This window comes from Gobio gobio, assembly GCF_949357685.1.
Source record: "Gobio gobio genome assembly, chromosome: 25".
In the NCBI taxonomy this organism is placed as follows: Eukaryota; Metazoa; Chordata; class Actinopteri; order Cypriniformes; family Gobionidae; genus Gobio; species Gobio gobio.
The window spans coordinates 19,783,405-19,801,872 of NC_137121.1; the positions used below are offsets into that span (position 1 = coordinate 19,783,405).

The 18,468-nt window shown below is 37.7% G+C and overlaps 2 protein-coding genes across 2 annotated transcripts in view; one reads left to right on the forward strand and one right to left on the reverse strand.

The window, feature by feature from the left end:
- Nucleotides 1-200: 200 nt before the first annotated feature.
- On the reverse strand, nucleotides 201-3,762 carry dnajb9a (DnaJ heat shock protein family (Hsp40) member B9a). Its single transcript, XM_079808924.1, has 3 exons — nucleotides 3,705-3,762; nucleotides 2,809-3,033; nucleotides 201-1,823 (listed from the first exon to the last, which is right to left on the reverse strand). Exons 2-3 carry the CDS (start codon nucleotides 3,023-3,025, stop codon nucleotides 1,402-1,404), a joined length of 639 nt encoding a protein of 212 aa, XP_079665050.1. The 5' UTR covers nucleotides 3,026-3,033; nucleotides 3,705-3,762; the 3' UTR covers nucleotides 201-1,401.
- A 967-nt stretch (nucleotides 3,763-4,729) lies between these two features.
- The window catches only part of LOC307121229 (transcription initiation factor TFIID subunit 4), a gene marked incomplete at its 5' end in the record, with an annotated part of 52,828 nt that continues 39,089 nt past the window's right edge, over nucleotides 4,730-18,468 (forward strand). The window contains 7 exons of the mRNA XM_079808757.1: nucleotides 4,730-5,951; nucleotides 6,677-6,837; nucleotides 11,284-11,460; nucleotides 11,561-11,683; nucleotides 14,127-14,216; nucleotides 14,302-14,487; nucleotides 18,289-18,364. Of these exons, the coding sequence (XP_079664883.1) occupies nucleotides 4,730-5,951; nucleotides 6,677-6,837; nucleotides 11,284-11,460; nucleotides 11,561-11,683; nucleotides 14,127-14,216; nucleotides 14,302-14,487; nucleotides 18,289-18,364 (2,035 nt within the window). The remainder of the gene's footprint in view (nucleotides 5,952-6,676; nucleotides 6,838-11,283; nucleotides 11,461-11,560; nucleotides 11,684-14,126; nucleotides 14,217-14,301; nucleotides 14,488-18,288; nucleotides 18,365-18,468) is intronic.

Sequence of the window (18,468 nt, forward strand, 5' to 3'; positions counted from 1 at the left end):
AATCAAAATGTTATATCAGTTAAAGTTGACTAAAAATACTCCTGTATTGCAACGGCACAGAAATAAATATTTGTGTTTTATAAAAATCCTAAAGAAAGGGGTCCTCAAACAAATAGTCTCTACTTAGAGTGTTGCCCTTGCAACCCGGCCCCGGATAAGCGGAAGATGATGATGAAAAGGGTCCTCAAACAAATATTTTTGAACACGATTTATTGATAACCCAAGTATACATACATATGGGTTTAAATAGGCTATTTAAGATTTACTTTTCATCCATAGGATTAAAATAAAGAAAGTGCCAGATGAGTCTACCGAGACTCATAACAGAACAACCTTGTCAGCGGGTAACAGTTAAAACAACAGAAGAGCTGCCTTTAAATATTGCACATGGGATTATTCAACAAAACAGGTCACAGGTGATGTCATACAGGAACACAGCTGGGCTATACATCGTATTTACAACAAACAAAAGAAAACTTTGTCAGGCAAGTGCGAAGTCATTCCCCTTGTTTCTTTTTAGGGCTAACGCTGCCATATACACGTTTTGTTGCAAACATATATAAAAATGTTCAGCCAAAATACACTTTGGCTTAGATGACAATGGCAGACTTGTACTTTCCTAAAACAAAAGCTGTTTACAAACCCAACCGGATAACTGATGTACATGACAAAAACAGAGACCTACTTTCTCTCAGCCATGCAAACTATAATACACACAAGGTCATACAAGTGCTCCAATCTGATTACAATAAACTGAATCTACCACAATGAGTGGGAAAGGCACCTCTCCATCTAACAAGTGTGAGTTTGAAAGAAACTACTTCAACTATATCATTCACAGCAATGCAGCAAACATTTGTTTAGCTTCACATAAAAATAAAAGCAGTTTATGAAGACGCAAACCCCAAAGACTTATGAGTGTTCAGCACCAAAACAACATGGATAAGTAGAGAAGTTAATGGAAGAGCTAAATGGTGTGTCATGATTCAAGATTTCAGCACATTCATTCTTTCAATATAACTGGTGATATATTGAATTTTAGTGCATATAACAACTTGTTTCATATGATCAAGAAAGTGTGATTTCAACATAAATGCACACTAGACCGTCATCAAATAGTTTGTCATCCATAAACTAATGATATGTTTTGTATGTTTTGGTGCTGCAGGGTTGAAATCCAACTCATAAAAAGCCTAAAACTAGACTTTGAGGCTATTAGAGGCCACTATCCAATGTAGTGTCAATTGCAGATGTCAATCAAACCAACTGAAACTCCAAACGCATCTTAAATAACAGATCAGTCACTGGTAAAATCAAACCCCACTCATCATCACAGCAGCAAATTAATAACAATCTAAATCAGACATAAAAACACAAGTGTGATGGTCCGAGCTCTGATGTTCAGGACGAGGTGCAGTCCGTGTACGTGGTGACCATGTTTCCTCTTCGCTGAGTCACTGTTCTGCAGTGTTGTTTGGTTGTGCCCTGAAACCTGCTCTCTGTTCTTTTTATGTGTCGGTCAAATGTAAACATCTTCTCCATATCTTCGAACATGTCCTCGAAGACTCCGGTGCTAAAAGTGCCCTGGAAGTGTCTCTTGTGGCGGTTGTGTGCTTGCTGGTGGGCCTTGAAGTGCTCGTCAAAGTGCCGTTTTTGGCGAGCGTGCCTGTTTTGGCTATAGATGTCGAAGTCTCTGAACATGTCGTCGAAGTTAAAGGAATGATGAAAACGCTGCCCTCCGTTCACGTCTTCACTGCTGAACGCATTGTCCCCCAACTGGTCATACTCCCGCCTTCTTTTCTCATCCGATAGGGTTTCATATGCTGCAGAATGAGTTTTCAAAAATTAGGCATTACAGATATATTACAGATTATAAATTACAGAAAGGATCTTTGCTCATGAACATGCTATTTAATTGTAGATCACTATATTAAGTCATTAATCAAGCAGAATACATTACACTTACCAGTAAAAAGTTTGGAAAAATTACGTTCCTAATGTTTTTGAAGGCTGTATTTATTTAATCAAAACTACAGCGATAATGTGAAATATTACTACAATTTTCCATTTTAATATATTTTAAGATGTAATTTATTCCTTACATGGAAAAGCTGTAATATTTATAATGTTACAAAAATGTCTATTTCAAATAAATGCTTTTCTTTGGAATATTTTATCTTCATCAAAGAATTCTGAAAAAAAAAATATGTATCATGTTTTACATAAAAACTGATAACAGCGACAATAATAACCATTAATAATACTGGAGCACCAATTACAATTGATTTAAAAATTCACATTTTTGATATTATATGGGTATGTATTCCTATCATGGCAAAGCTGTAATATCTAGGTTACAAAAAATAAATAAAAAAAGTTATTTTGAACTTTCTATTCACCAAAGAATTCTGAAAAAAATGTATCACATTTTACATAAAAACTGATAACCGCGATAATAATAACCATTAGTAATACTTGAGCACCAATAACAATTGATTACAACTTTTTAAAATAAACATGACAGCTTCAAAATTCGCGTTTTCAATATGGATGCGTGTAATTTACGTAACAAACCGTCCAAGTATCATCAAGCTATGTTTACCACAGTTCTTATTTTACTCATAAATTGAAAAAACATATTATAAAACAACATAGGAAATTCTCAAGGCAATCACTTTAAAATTGAAAACTATTCTTTTAAACTTTACTAATACTTCACAATATTACTGTAAATAAATGCTTGGTGAGCATAAGAGACATTCAAAAAAAGTCATTATTCCAAACTTTTGACTATTGTATTTAACCTACCTTCTGCAATCTCTCGAAATTTGGTTTCCGCATCAGGGCTCTTGTTCTTGTCTGGGTGATATATCATGGCAAGCTTGTGAAAAGCTTTTTTGATCTGACGGTCGGAAGCGTCTTTTGGCACACCGAGGATGTCGTAGTAGTCCTTTCTGGCCAGTATGAGCTCTGTTATCATCAGGATGCACACTGCGAACATCAGTGTTGACTGTGCCGTGGCCATGCTTCTGGCTGCTTGACAAGATGATGGAAGAGAGAGCAGAATTGTGTCAGTTGAACCTGTCTAAACAACGAATTAATATCTAAACAGCATCTATACCTCTTTATAACAAAGTATTATTACATTAAAATTTATCTGTGATTTAGGCAATGTTACTTCTTTGTACAGTGGAAATCATCCATAATATTCATGATGCTGTGTGTATGCCTTTACAGAAATGTTAGCTTTACCAATGCACCACGCCCCCTTGGTTAACAATAGTTTTGCTATTTTAAACATTTCTTTAAATTGAAAAAATGTATTCACCTATTTATTTAATAACCATTTATTAAATAGAATATCATTGTTTTATTAGAATGTTTAGAATATTGCGTTTGCCAGAGTATGAACAATATTCTGTACATTTCTACGATTATTTGCAATATTTTGTTTTCTTAATATATTTTCTTTATGTCGTTTCGTTTCTTAAGAATGATAAAACTCCGGAATACGCCTTTCGAAACCAACTTTCATAAAAACTGATGAACTCATTTAGCTCGCTTGCTAACATAAACATGAAGTATCATCTAATCATGTCGCATTATCAACACCAGCTCTTTAAATATATTGAAAACATGCCATATAAATGAATACGATGAATAATAAGCCGTGAAGACAGGCATATTTTGGAGAACGTACTTACTGTTCCTGACTGCACCGATGAAAATGATCAAAACTGATACTGGTGTTTTCAATATTTGGGCCGTACAACACGACTCGCAATCCTATTGGTGCAGCTCTGTACCACGTGATCTTTACATGAACTGAACACACACAAAATCACTGTTGCGTTGTATTTACGCAGAGCAAATAGGCAGATATCCTCTTAATCAAACTAAACTCTTATTCCTGATTTTATTTACACAAGGGAAAAAGAAAAACTATTTTTTTGTATAATAAATCAACTTTAAGAAGTGATTCTGTTTCAGTTAAAAAGAAGGGTAGGCATAACAATTAAAATAATAAGAATTTTGTCTCTGAAATAAAAAAAAAATGGGTAATTTCAAAACTACAGTAATGCTTAAGATTGTGATATGACAGACATGACGACTTTTTTAAGATTGACAAATGTAGGGGGTACATTAAGATGAGCAAAACAATAAAGTAAGTAAAAAAACTTTATTTTATTTTACTTTATCATTTTTCAAAAATAATATTATTTTAGGTATTGTTGTTCTTTTGTCTTTAAAATTAGAAGTCTTATTTTAAGTAGCATTTTAATTAAATCATATTCCTTATGACAAGACATGCCATAAGTGGAGTTTTTAAATAAAAACTATTAAAAAATGTTTTAAACTTAAACAAAATAAGATAAAATAAAACATTTTCAAAACGAAGTTGAAAGCTGGGTATTATGTTATCCCTAATAAATGAACAGAACAATTCCGATATAAATGAAAGCATCTATCAATATCAGAATTAACTCTGTTTACAAGTATATATATATATAATATTTAATGTAAAATAAATATACATGTAAAAAACATTAAAAAAAACAACAACAAAAAAACAATAATGTTTTATACATTATTGGATTATATATATATATATATACATTTTTTTTTTTTTTTTTAACATATATTTATTTTAAATTAAATATTTATGATACAGTTTCAAAATTTGTTTCCAGATATGACAGGCTTATGGCAACATCTGCAAATCTTGGCCATGATGTCATTACGTTTCCCACAATGCCTCAGCAGCAAAACAACGCACGCGCCGTGCGCATTTCTCAAGCGTCTCTCAAAGATGGCGGGTGTCCCCGATCCACTGGAAGATATGCTGTACTCCGAAGTGGACGAAAAAGCCGTCAGTGACCTCGTAGGCTCGTTAGAATCGCAGTTGGGTGGACAAAACAAGGCAGTGGGTCCTCAAGGCGACATCAGGAGACCCCCAAACGCGCTAAATCCACACTTGGGGAAATTACTGCCCGCCCAAGTAGGAACAACACTGGAGCAGCAGCGGCAGCCACAGCGAAACCAGGAGGGAAACTCTCAAGAAAACGGTCCGGACAGGATACCGGCGTCCAGTTCTGTCCCCTCCACCGCGAACCTGCCCAGCACCTCCGCGAATTTAGTTACAGCCGCGAACCGGGTGCAATATCATTCATCAGATCCATCAACTTGTTCAAGTGACGCAGCACCAACAGACTCTCATCCCAACACAAATCACATTGCGTCTGCTGTCCGGACGGTTCCCGCCAGAATACAGACTGTGAACGGAAGCAGTGGCACGTTAAACTCTTCTGTTATCGCTTCCGCGCCTGCTTCTGTAAACGGTATTGACATTGGTTCAGGTGTAGGTAATGGTAAAAGCAACATGTCTGCTCCTACTAGTACAAATACTGCTTTTGTGTCCGCTCAGCCCAACAGCACACTGCCACATGCGAATGTGTCACTAGATAGTCAAGCAAACCCCACCATTGCACTGCACAGGCCTCCTAACACCATCACAAGTGTCGTACACAACGGAGGTGACCCTAAAGTCTCAGGATTGCCCATCCAGGGCACTGGTCTGGTCTCCACCTCTGTGGCGTTCACAAACACAGAGCCCAAATCTGACCCTCAAAACCAGATTAAAGCCATCGTCCCGAACCAGCTACCTGGGACTCCTGTAGGGTTGCACCCCAGCACTCCCACACAAATTATTGTGTCGTCCAGTGCAGTGGTGACCTCACTTCCTGTGGCAAGCACACCCTCTGTCCTTGCAAAGCCAGCAACAACCACTCTCGTAGGACAGCCTACGACCCTGTTGAGACCTGGTACGCCTGCTCAAGTGACAGCGACCGTGGCGGCCCCGCAGCGACCAGGGGCACCTACGACCCAGCTGATTGTCAGGCCGCCGCAACAAACTACTATTCAGTTACCACCAGGATTCACCATACCACCAGGTAACGGCTCGGGAATAGTCCAGCTGCGAAACAAAATGATTCACCCCAAAAATGGAAATTTTGTCATTTATTTCACCCAAAAATGGAAATGTTGTCATTTATTTCACCCAAAAATGGATATTATGTCATTTATGCACCCTAATGTCTTTTGACAAACGTGTATGACATTCTTCTGTGGAACACAAAGAAGATATTTTTAAGAATGTTTTTGTGCACATAATGAAAGTAAATGGGGTCCAACAAAACAACATTGGACCCCATTGACTTTCATTGAACCGCCAAAAATCTAAAGGTTGCGCATTTTCGCTGGCAAAGTCCAGTCATTTCAATAGGAGTACACATGATTGTGAATTTCAGTTGAGGGCGAAACAACCTTTTGGTTAAAGTTTGGTTCATAAGATTCAAGTTGGATTTGCAGTGTTTACCAACAAAAACTGCTTGGTTTGAAAGTGATTTCTGTGGAAGATGTGCTTCATACATCGCTTTATTATTGACATTTTTTGCTTGCAGCTTTGCCGAAATTTGTGAAATGTGACCTCACCTTAAGACATTTTTCAAAATATCATAATTTGTGTTCCACAGACCAAAGGAAGTCCTTGGTATTGAACAACATAGGAGTAAATGCACTATCCCTTTAAGTTTGAACTATTGCTAATACTTTTTGGTGGTTGTTTTGATTGCTTCCACGTGATTTGTTTATTCATTTTTCTCTGTGTTCTTCGTAGGTATGGTGCTGGTACGTACGGAGGCCGGTCAGCTGGCATTGGTTCCTCAGCAGGTCCTGGCCCAGGCCAAAGCTCAGAACCAAAACAAAGCCACCATGTCACCGAGACCTGCTACACCCACGGCTGGAGCGGCTTTCAGAGTCACCACACCTGTTGCCCAGGTATGAGCAAGATATCCTTGCTGGATAACACATGAATAATAATATTGCAGATGATTTATGTATGAATTCAAGACACAAGTCACATTAGCAAAATTTCATGGGCCAGTTGTCAATAATGTAGCGATGTATGAAGCTCAGCTCACACAGCAGTCACTTTAAAAACCAAGCAGCTCTCGATAGCACCATTTTACGGTGTCCTTGTTACACATTGCATGTACTTACTGTAGTAATAACAGTAAACTATGCATAATTACATACAACTAACCCTAAAGCAAACCCTATTCCTAATCCTGTAGTACTCAGTACATAAATGTGTAATTACACTGTAACAAGGACACCTTAAAATAAAATGTAACTCAACTTTGTTAGTCAACACAGTGAAATCGGTGTGACCAACTTAAACCTGTTGCGAAGTCTGAGCGTGGAAATCTTTTGCCCTTGTGCAAAATTTCCAGTTGCGTGCATTCATATTGAAATGACTGGATTTTGCCCATGAGAATTTGCCGAACAACGGTAAATGTGACCGAATGTAGCTTCCCTTCTTTCTTTTTTTTAGAAAAATACACATACAATTAATAATAGAGACTATGTTTGCTTGTCAAACATATTCACCTTCATGTTGTTCCAAACGCATATAACTTTTTCTTCCATGGAAGATAAAGTGAAATGTCAGGCAGATTGAAGTCTCCATCACCATTCATTTTCATTGCATCTTTTTTCCAATTACAATGAAAGTGAATTGAAAATGAGGCCTTACTTCCTCATTCTGCATAACGTCTCCTTTTGTGATTTGCTATTCCAAACTTGCATACTTTTTTCTCTTTTTGGGGTGGGGGTGGGGGGAGATCAAAAACTATTGTTGTAGGGAAAATATCTATCTGAAAAGTCTTACAAAAGGACAAAAAAGCAGCATAAATGTAGTACAAGTAACTTCTGAAGCCGTATGGAAGCTTTGTATGATGAATATATTCAGATAATTTTTACATTGGCTGGAGCTCATAGAACAAATATGCCACAGATTGAAGGTCATTTACAATAAACACTGTTATTTCAGCTGTGGTTCATATTCATAACCAAACATCATGACATCATATGTGGCATACTTGGGGCCCTATGAAATCCATAAAAAAAACAAAAATTCTGTCACCCTATACCTATCAAAAACTATGTCTCATTAATTGAAATCATGAAACTTATACAATTTAATAATTTCTTACAAGCATATTTTGGGGCCCTATGAAATTGTTTTAAATTTGACCCAATTCTGTTTTAAGTTTTCTGGATTCCATTTCAATGGTTTAATTATATTTCAATAACCAAAAAAAGCATGTCTAAAGAATTAAATTAATAAAAACAACAACATTTATTAAAAGGTAAATTTATTTCTATGAAACATTTTGTTTTTTCAGAAGTTATGTATTGTGTATTTACATTTTTCTGGCAATAAAATGAAGGCATAAAACATTAATTTATATTTTAATATGATATTAAACAAACTTTTTTTTTGTCAAATAAAGTGATCCACTACAGAGCTTTACTGGTCAAATTAAAACATGGAAGGAAATTGTGATTATTCCTTTAAAAAATCAAGTTATAAATGAAGACCTTTTGAGTTTCTGTGTGTTTTTGATGTGACGATCGTTTTTCTCAAATTAAATGGTAAAATGCTCATGAAGGGACTCTCAGAGCTGCTCTGGAGATGAAGTTTATGCATTCATGTCCTCACTACTGAAAACACCTTGTCTGGCTATCACCAGACCAAGCTCAATTTAAGATTGAACATTGGTCTGGGGAGGCTGCTATGTATTTTTTACTGCACAAGGTGACAAGATAAACGAGGATAAATTAAATTACTGCATAAATTAGGATAAATTAGTGCAATTGGATAGTCCTTCAACCAATCAGACCACAAGAGGCGCGATCAACGGGCAACGACCCATCGCTTCTCTATCCGTCATCGTGTTAAACCCGCCAATAGCACGCCAGGTGGATAAGCCAGTCTGTGATTGGTTCCCGCAAAAGTGTAACAGAAGCAGTAGAAAAGAATGTACAGGTTTCCAGACTGAATTGCAGGGCAAAATCAAATTGCCAGCAGATCAGGCTGGGTTTTTATTTATTTCATCAAAGATCGAACACCTTCCGTGACATTCTGCTTCTAAAGTAAATTCAGTTTTTTATTAAAGGTCCCATGGCATGGCATTTTTCTATTATTTTATAATGTTTCCTGAGCTGTACTTATATTGTTAGTATGACTTTTACATCATAAAATGTCATAATTTAGAAATAAAAGGCATTTTTTCTATACTGCTGTTTGCCCTGTGGCTGAATGCCCTGCTTCAAGAGGCGTGTCTGCTGTGAGACTTCAGTAAAAACACCCACTGTTGTGATTGGCTGACATCTTTGCATTTTATATGAGCGGAGGGGGCGTGGTTTATCGAGGCACGAGCAGGCACGAGTCTGCCAGGGAGACGGATGGACCTGAGTTCACTTCACATCAGTTCTCAGCATGTCTGAACTGTTTTAGTTACAGCATATACTTTAGGTTATTAGTCTATTTCTAGTCGGAGGGACTGTCACTCATGTCAGAAAGTTAGTAACTTTAGTAAATTATGGATCAGCGCTGACTGGAGACGCGAACCGTTTAGAACGATTCAGTCCGATTTGGTGAACTGATTCGGTTCACTAAAAAGAACTGGTTCAAAAGAAAGATCGTTCGCGAACCGGACATCACTAATGTATCAGAGACTGAGCTCAGCGATTGCAAACAAAGTTATTTATAGTAACTACTGAGTTATGAGAGCGCTGTCAGTCAGCGCGAGTTTATTGTGTTTGTATCTGAGAGTTCTGAATAAACACGAGTCCCAGTCACACCGAGTCTTCATCATTATTCTACCAACTTTGTAACACATGCAAAGTACCATTACAGCTGTCGAGATGAACGAGTTAAAAGTAAGTGTTGATAATAGCATTATTTTTAAAATAAAATAAAAGCGTCAGTGACGCGCGTTGAGTACACAGCGCAAACAAAGACACAACAGCAGTAATCGGATGTAATCCAGTTTATTGTGGGGCTAGGCTGGCTAGCCCGGATATGCTCAAGCTTACCCTCCTTCTGCTTAATCTCACGCCGCGTTTGGTGCCTCCGCTGTGGGCCAGATGCAGTACTGTGGGTCGGGGATGTTGAAGGCCGAGCTTCGGCGTGTGTGAGGTTTATCTCTGCTGATGTTGAGCAGAAACTCATGACTGTATGCACATTTTAGAACCGATAGACGCGACGAGGACGTACAAAAACACTGACTCACAAGATATAAAACACGAAAACACCGTTCTGTCTGGAGAGAGAGAAGCCGCATTGTGTGCACGAATAATAAATAATTAGCTACACATCAGAAATCACTGATCACAGATCAGAAGGAACTGAAAAAAGACTTCTGTTTTCATTTGTACATCCAAACACTGAGAAACTGCCAGCGTTCACTCGTTCACAAGCAATGATGCAATGATCTCTCGACGAGCGTTTGCATGGGCGTGCCAGATTCTCTGGGCGGAGGAAAGGGAGGAAACCGTGCCTGCTTGGACGTCAAACCAGGAGACTTCAGGATTGGCTAGTCTGGCCTGTCATTTTCTCAAAGGCAGAGAAAGACAGCCACAACTCGGTTTTACACCGATCAACATTTCTATCCACTTGGGGACAATATTCAGGCTAGGGGAACTCATATTAATGTTGAAAAACCTCATAAAATGAAAATTTCATGCCATGGGACCTTTAATGGATTCCGTGATTCCATCTGCGTTTTCTTTCTTGTTGCTTTTTTGGTGTTTTTGTCCTTTTTAAAGTCAGTGATAACTAAGAACTTTCATTGAATGGCAAATATGTATTTGTTTTGTTGAAAAAATTACAATGCATTTTGAACAATGTTAAGTTGAGTACATGTGTCGCTATTATTCTGTGGTACTGTGTCTTTTTATTGCATCACTTTCCATTCAAATAGACCCTTTACACTGACTGTGATGATGCGTTTTAATTGTCATCAACATCGTAAATCCAAAGTTTTTTATTTTATTAATTTTTTTTAAATTATTTACATTTTATAACAGTATACTTAGTATTATATTACCTTTATATTAAATTACAAGAAACCAGTTAATGCTGCTGTGAGGGTGTTTCTAATTTTTCTCTCTTCCGACTGCCATTATCCTCTTCTTGAAAGTCGTGAAAAACTCCACAATAGTGTTTTCTTTTGATATTTGAGCAAACGGGATCACAAAATTTAATGTAGTCTCTTATGCACCGCTATAGAAATGAATACAAATATGACAACTTCCGCTTCTGAGAAACCTGGAAATGTGAAAAGTGTCTATAAAAAGCCCAGGCAAAATATTTCTTTTGTCATAGCACTGTTAGAGGTAAGGTTCTTACCTCGGCATGGTTTTTTATTTCCGTAGCAGAAGACAGCAGTGGTAACGATTACCTCGGCTCAGAAGCCCACCACCACAGTCATTACAGCAGGGGCCCGTGTGCAGCCTGCACCACAGACAGTCCTCAAGCCCTCTGTGACCCCTCAGAGTCCCAGCACGACCTCTGCCGCTGCCCCAGCTAACAGAGCACCTGTCCTCTCTCAGGTACTGTTCAAATTAAACTCTTTTCATTCATAATGTGACTATTGGTAGATATGGATCCTATTTCATTATTGTTTGTAAAATACCTGAATTTTAATTTCAGGAAATGCAAGAGAATGTAAAGAAGTGCAAGAACTTCCTAGCAACGCTCATCAAACTGGCATCCCATAATTCCCCTTCTCCGGAAACATCTCGGAATGTGAAGGCACTAGTGCAGGATCTGCTGGTAAGTTTTAGCCATTTAGTGTTTAAAGGTGTGTGTGTGTGTGTTAGGGCTGCACGTTTTCAAGTTTTTCATTAACCGTTAACCGAGGCCCTTAGCGGTTAATACTCGGTTAACCCAGCCGGATCTCACGAAAAATGCGTATAAATAGTACGAGTGTGTAATGTCGTGGAATGTATATGATACACACTTTATGGCGTATTATACATACGAACCCCCCACCCCACTACCCTAAACCTACCCAAGAGAGCGTGTCATATATACGCCATAAAGTGCGTATCATATGCACGCGAAAAACAGCGTATCATATGCACGCCAAAATGAGTTTTGGCGTATACATTCCACGACATTGTGTGATCGGGGGTGTGATTATTTTTAGTTTATTAAGTTGACGACCGCCATCTCCGTAGTGAACGCGCCTATAGAGAGAAATGCACATTATCGATTACATAATCAGAGAGTAGCCTATTTCTTTTCGTTTTAAATTGTTAAGACATTTCAAGCTGAATTTTGCACACATAAGTTGAAAGGCATTTGTTTGTGCATGCATGTAAAACATCTGCAGCATTTATAAAGTTCACTGATAATTATGCGTGCATTTATGAATTATTATCTAAATTAATAATGAAACAAGGACGAAGAATAAACTGCTTTGTTTGTTTAGAATGGAATGGATCGCATCGCAAATAGATCCGAATGAAGAAACGAACCATAGCCTAGTAGAAAATTTTTTTTCCGTCTATTTGAAAGTTAGGCTAATAAACATGTTGCATTCGGCGGCCTGATTATGTCATTTTTTAAGTTACATAGCCTGCCTCCAGTTTTCTTCAACTTTACTTATTAAGAGGCGATAGTTGACCGGCATAGCCTATCATCAAAATATCTGGAAAACGAAATCTCTGCCGGTCACTTTGACCGGCACCCTTTTTTCTAACTGAAACTCTGGTGTGCGCGCCGCAACCCCGAGATACAGACACACACAAAAAAAGGGTAGTTCGTTTTTAACACCTTTAATAACTGGTTGGACCACATTGGAAATGCATTTATAGAAATAAAACGCATGCAGTGGTAAGGACAGAGCAGTAAAAGTCGGTCACAGTGCGATCTGACAGCACCGCAGTAACTGCCCACCGCTGTTCTAATAGGCGCTCAAACATGTCACAGACGCTGTTCCACCTGGTTTTACAGGACTGTATTAGTTTGTGGTGTGGCAGTTTCATTTGTTGTTGTTTTCTTTCAAGCGCTTTCGTTGCCACTGAGCTGTGGTTGAAATGGCTCACAAGCTTTGCAGCAGCGGAGATGACGCGGTTCAAAAAAAAGAGAAAATCCATCATTTATAGCTAGCTGAAGCGTATGCGCAAAGCATGACACAGAATGCCAATCAACGCCTCTATTAGCAGCCACAATGTTTTTTGCGTTGTCGTGCACACAGGCAGTTATAGATTCGGCTTTAGCACCACTGCACGTGTTTTGCGCTAGCATCGTGGGGATGGTAGGCTGGGCGAAGGTACTCGCAGGCCCCGCGGCCGCCTCTCTAATGATCCCCGGGTGTTGGCTGTTGAGATGGTACAACAACGAGGTTGTACTTGAAGTATATCTAAGCACTGCATTGCAATACTTGCATTTTGCCCCGTCACTCTCAATTTTAAAGTGCTCCCACGCTGTACTTTTCTTTGCCCGCTTCATGTTAGAAAACTCATGACTTCTTCTTGTGGATATTACAAATGTCTGGGAGCGTTCTGGCGGTCTCTAGTGGTGCAAAAATATATTACAACTAAATTCAAAGCACGCCATTGACGCCACTTAACCGAGCAAAATGTTTCACTCGGTTACGCAATTTTTAACGGTTAATCGGTTAACCATGGACACCCCTAGTGTGTGTCATTTCTGCATCTCTAGTGGCAGTGTTTTGATTCAACCACTCTATTATTGTTTCATTTTCTTTAAAAGAAAAATTATATAGTAGCTTATTGATTGTATTTCATCTAGTGCTTTTCTCATGCTAAACTGTAGATGTCAGTATTTGCAGGGCTCAACATTTAAAAAATAAAATTTCTGCTGGCTCAAACAGGCCAGTAAAGGTGTCTTTACAATTCAATTGTGCCTGCTCAATTCAGTGTAAAGACATATGGCGCATACAGACTTGACTACATTATACCAGTCAAAGTACACAGTTGTAATTGCATTTAAAAGCCACCTCTAAGCAGCATTAAACAGTCTGTGTAAAGAAACCAAATGCAACTTTTAAAAAATGTTTTTTATTTTAGATTTATAACTATGAATTCACAACTAATGGCACCAATTTCCTACAAAAGTGAATTTGTGGTTTGTAGCAATTTTTTTTGTAACTTTATTGAAACTTCCAGTGCATGTATAACAAGCAAATCTTTTCATATTTGCCCATTTTATTTGAACTGATTTACATTTTGCCTGTGCATCTGCAAAGGATGCAAAAATTGAGCCAGAGGAGTTTACAAATCGCCTGCAGACAGAGTTGAAGTCATCTCCTCAACCGTACCTGATCCCTTTTCTGAAGGTAGGACTCATAACTTTCCATTATAAAGCAGTTGCATTTATTGTTCTTAATTACACTAAATCTTGTTCCTCTTCTCTTTGTACAGAAAAGCCTGCCTGCTCTGCGTCTGACACTTCTGAACTCCCAGCAGTCTTTAACTCAGTTGTCTCAGCCCTCAACTACGTCCACTCCACTGACGGTGAACACCATTAAAGCTCCAGCGCCGAGCACACTACCCACCACCATATCTACCATCCGGCCGGCTGCTGCCCTGACTCCCACTACCACCATGGTACTCGTGCTTTCCTATGGTTTATTGTAGGGCTGGTCAATATATTGAATATTCAGTATATGAATGTCCATAACTAGGGGTATAACAATATATCGTGTCACAATATATTGCAATACAAAAATTCAATAATATGTATCGTGGATAGTGACGATCTCTATTGTTTACAGAGTTTTAGCTTCAGTACTAAAATAAACTACAACATATAATGTTGACTAGAATGTATTCTAATGCAATGGGTGAATATTTTAAGGTCCTGATAATGTCAAATGTCTTGTTACTAGGGGTGTGACGAGATCTCGTGCCACGACTGAACTGTGACGAGATTTCTCGTCGAGGTGAAAAGCTGTCTTGTGTCATATTGTCATGACCTCATGACGGAGTGTGAGGGTGAAGTTAGGATAGAATATGCCAACGCTATGTTTACATTATGCCTCCACTCTAGTTTAGCTTTTTATAGAAATATAAACAATTTAATTCAGGTGGATAACAGTCGCTTCAACATCCAACACGAGCTGTTCCGAGTCGTACATTGTGTGCAGCACTACCACTGATCACGTGACGAGAAGACATTGAGCATGTGTTACGAGAATGTGTTACATTTTAGTGAAACGCTCGCGTTGAGCATGTGTTACGAGTGTGTTACATGTTAGTGAACTGGACCGTGGCGTAGGATTCGTTGCACAGCAGAAGCGTCAGACTTATATTTTAAAATGTGTGGTCAGCTCCACCGCTCCCTATACACAGTACACACGATCGCGAAATTGAAAATAAACGGGAGCACGCATTCAAACGCGATTTCAATACGTTACCGCTGTTTGAAAGCGGGTCCCTGAGACATGCAAAAATCTCCCAATATGAAAGCTATCTAGTTGTAACCATCTCTTAGCTCTGTATCATGCTTGAAGAAAAATTTGGTCTCTATTTGCTCTTTCAATATTGAGTACTTTGATTATGGTTATTGTTTGCACTTAATATCTATGATCAGTTTGTGGGAAGGAGTTCAGTTAGGAGGTCAAAAGAAGCTCATTTACAGTAAGGTCTGAAGAGAGTCATACAGGAGAGAAGCCAGTCAGTTGAGTTTTTGGGGAAAACTTTTACAGTGCTTGTTGTCTTTTACTGCATATGATATTTCATACTCAGAAAGTGGAACTGTAATAACATTCATTACAAGATGATGAGTTAAAACATTTCAAATGCACCTGCAAACAATTTTTCTAGTCATGTATTTCATCAATGAGGATTTCTTAAAAATGCTATGTAAAAAATCTCATCTCGTTCTCGTGACCCCAATCTCATGTCTCCTCGTGCGATAAGTGTCTCGTCACACCCCTACTTGTTACCAGTAAAAAGTTACCTACGTTATATTCAAATATAGTATGCATTATGCAAGCATATTTGTCTAAAATAATTATGTATTTTCAGCTTCAGAACCCTGTTTTTATTCTTGTCACCAGTAGCCACGTTTACATGCGCACTTTTTTGTCATTCCGATTAAAATCATTCCGACTGAAAGATTCGGTGGACTGTTTACATGAGACGTTATCTAAACCGATCTGGTGTTTACATGTGCTGACTTTCAGTAGGAATCATTTTGTGACATGCGCGCACAGTTTGTCTGCCGCCTCAGATTCGTTACGTATCGTGGATCAATAATTCTGTGTTGGTAATTTTTATATTTATTTATTTTTCTGTGGGCGGACATGTAGTAGCTTAACCTAATTTATGTCCTATACAATGGCTATTTCAACAGCTGTGAATGATGAATGCGGAATCAAAAATGAATTCAGTTCTTTTATTTTGAAAAACACAAAATTAACAATAAAATGCACTCAAATTATTAATAAAAACATATACGGTGAAACATGAATGAAGCATTCAAGACGTGCTCAGCATCATTACTAGTAGTACTAAACATATATATTTCAGATGATTAAGGAAAGATACCATAATCACAAAGGTATAAATATTAACAAAAGTAATTAAAGTAGACTGTGGGTAATGTTACTTAACCAATTTGAAGCAGTTGTTGAATTTTTTTTATAGCTAACCTATCTAACGAGAAACAGAGAGCAGCTTGAATGTTCCCCGTTGAAATGGCAGCTCTCAACGGCCACCAGGACATGTACAGTTTTATAAAAGCTATTTATTATTTGTCGTAAAGTGTAAGAATCACCTCAGAAAAATAAATTATTCTGTCAGGCGCAGTTGAAGCCTAGGACAAACGCTGTCAAGATGAGATGGTGTAGCCAGGCTATGTCTGTGTCATTATTCAAACATCATGTTCATAACATGTTACGAAATAAAAAGTTTAATACCTCAGAAAAATGAACTTTCCTCTCTTGTCAACATTAGCCTGGTGTGAGTGCGGCGCGCGCTCTTCAGTTGAGGAGGCGGGCGCTGTATATCACGTCACAGAAAGACGTGCACTCAAAGTAATCAGATCAGATCGTTTACATGGTGGAATTTTTCGTTTGATCGGTTCATGAAAAGGTTTATCCCACCCCCCTCAAACCGATTACAATTTCATTCGGTTTGGCCATTTTTATTCCGATTGAGGTGTTTATATGGAGTATTTTTATTCGGATTGGACTTTTAAACCGATTACAGTGCTCCATGTAAACGCAACTATTGTCCTCTGCGTTGGGTTACAGCACCAAGTCCAATCCTAATCATTTCCACCCCCAATGTAATGCCAAATTTAGCATTTTAATCAACAATACATTTTTTGTTAACCTTTTGTCATATGTCTTGGAGTATCGCAATAATATCGTATCACAAGTTCAGTAACATATGTATCGAATTATGTCATTAGGGCATCGTTATACCCCTATCCATAACAATTGTATGTATTATATTTGAACATTCATAATATAAAACACTATATATTTTAATATTCATAACACATTTACAATGTAAAAATGTGGATTATTTAAATAGAAGTTTAGAAGTTTTACATTCATACATTACATTTACATTTATGCATTTGGCAGACGCTTTTATCCAAAGCGACTTACATTGCATTCAAGGTACACATTTTACATTTTGTCAGTGCCTGCTTTCCCTGGGAATCGAACCCATGACCTTGGCGTTGCTGGCGCCATGCTCTACTGTTTGACCTACAGGAAAGTTTTGGTTACACTTTATTTTAAGGTGTCAGTATAACAGTGTAATTATACATTTAAGAACTATGTCATAATAATTAACTATATGTACTTACTATAGAGTCAGGGTAAGGATGAAGGTTTTGTAATTATGCATAATTTAAAGTTATTACTATAGTAACTACATGTTACACATGTAACAATGACACTGTAAAATAAAGTGTTAGTGAAGTTTTATTGCTCATGTTATTAAATTGATTATATGATCTTAGCCTTTGTAAGCTGGATAATAGCATCTCTGATTCAAACTTAAATTGCAAAAAATAAATTTGAATCACTTCAGTGAATGATTCATTCAGTGATTCACAGAAGCCTCAACATGGATTTTTATACATAAGCCTAATCAAATTAAAATGTAGTATTAATGCATATAAATAAATAAAATGTTATGTCCATGTGATAAACATGATTCGTATTATTATTGCATTAAACATTGTGAGTCTAACTGCTTAAGGCTGTTTGGTTGAAATTATGCTTTATCTAATAAAAAAGAACTTTAAGAGCAAATTAATATAGAACACATTTATTAATATAGTGACTTCTTTGGAAGTCTTACAAATATGTCTTCTTTTTTTTTAAGCTATATCTTCCAGCACTTGTCTAAAGATGTTCGTATCCTCTGTGGTTTTGTTCTCTTCAGGCTATTAAGAGGCCCGGGCTTCAGGCTACTCCGACACGGATGCCGGTGGTGATTACACAGACGGTTCGTGCTCAAGGTAAGCGAGAGACTTAATGAGCTCGGAGTCCATTTTAAACACACCTAAGGAAAGTAGTGGAGGCTTAAGTGTTCCTTTTCTTATGCAAGAGTCCAATAGAAGTG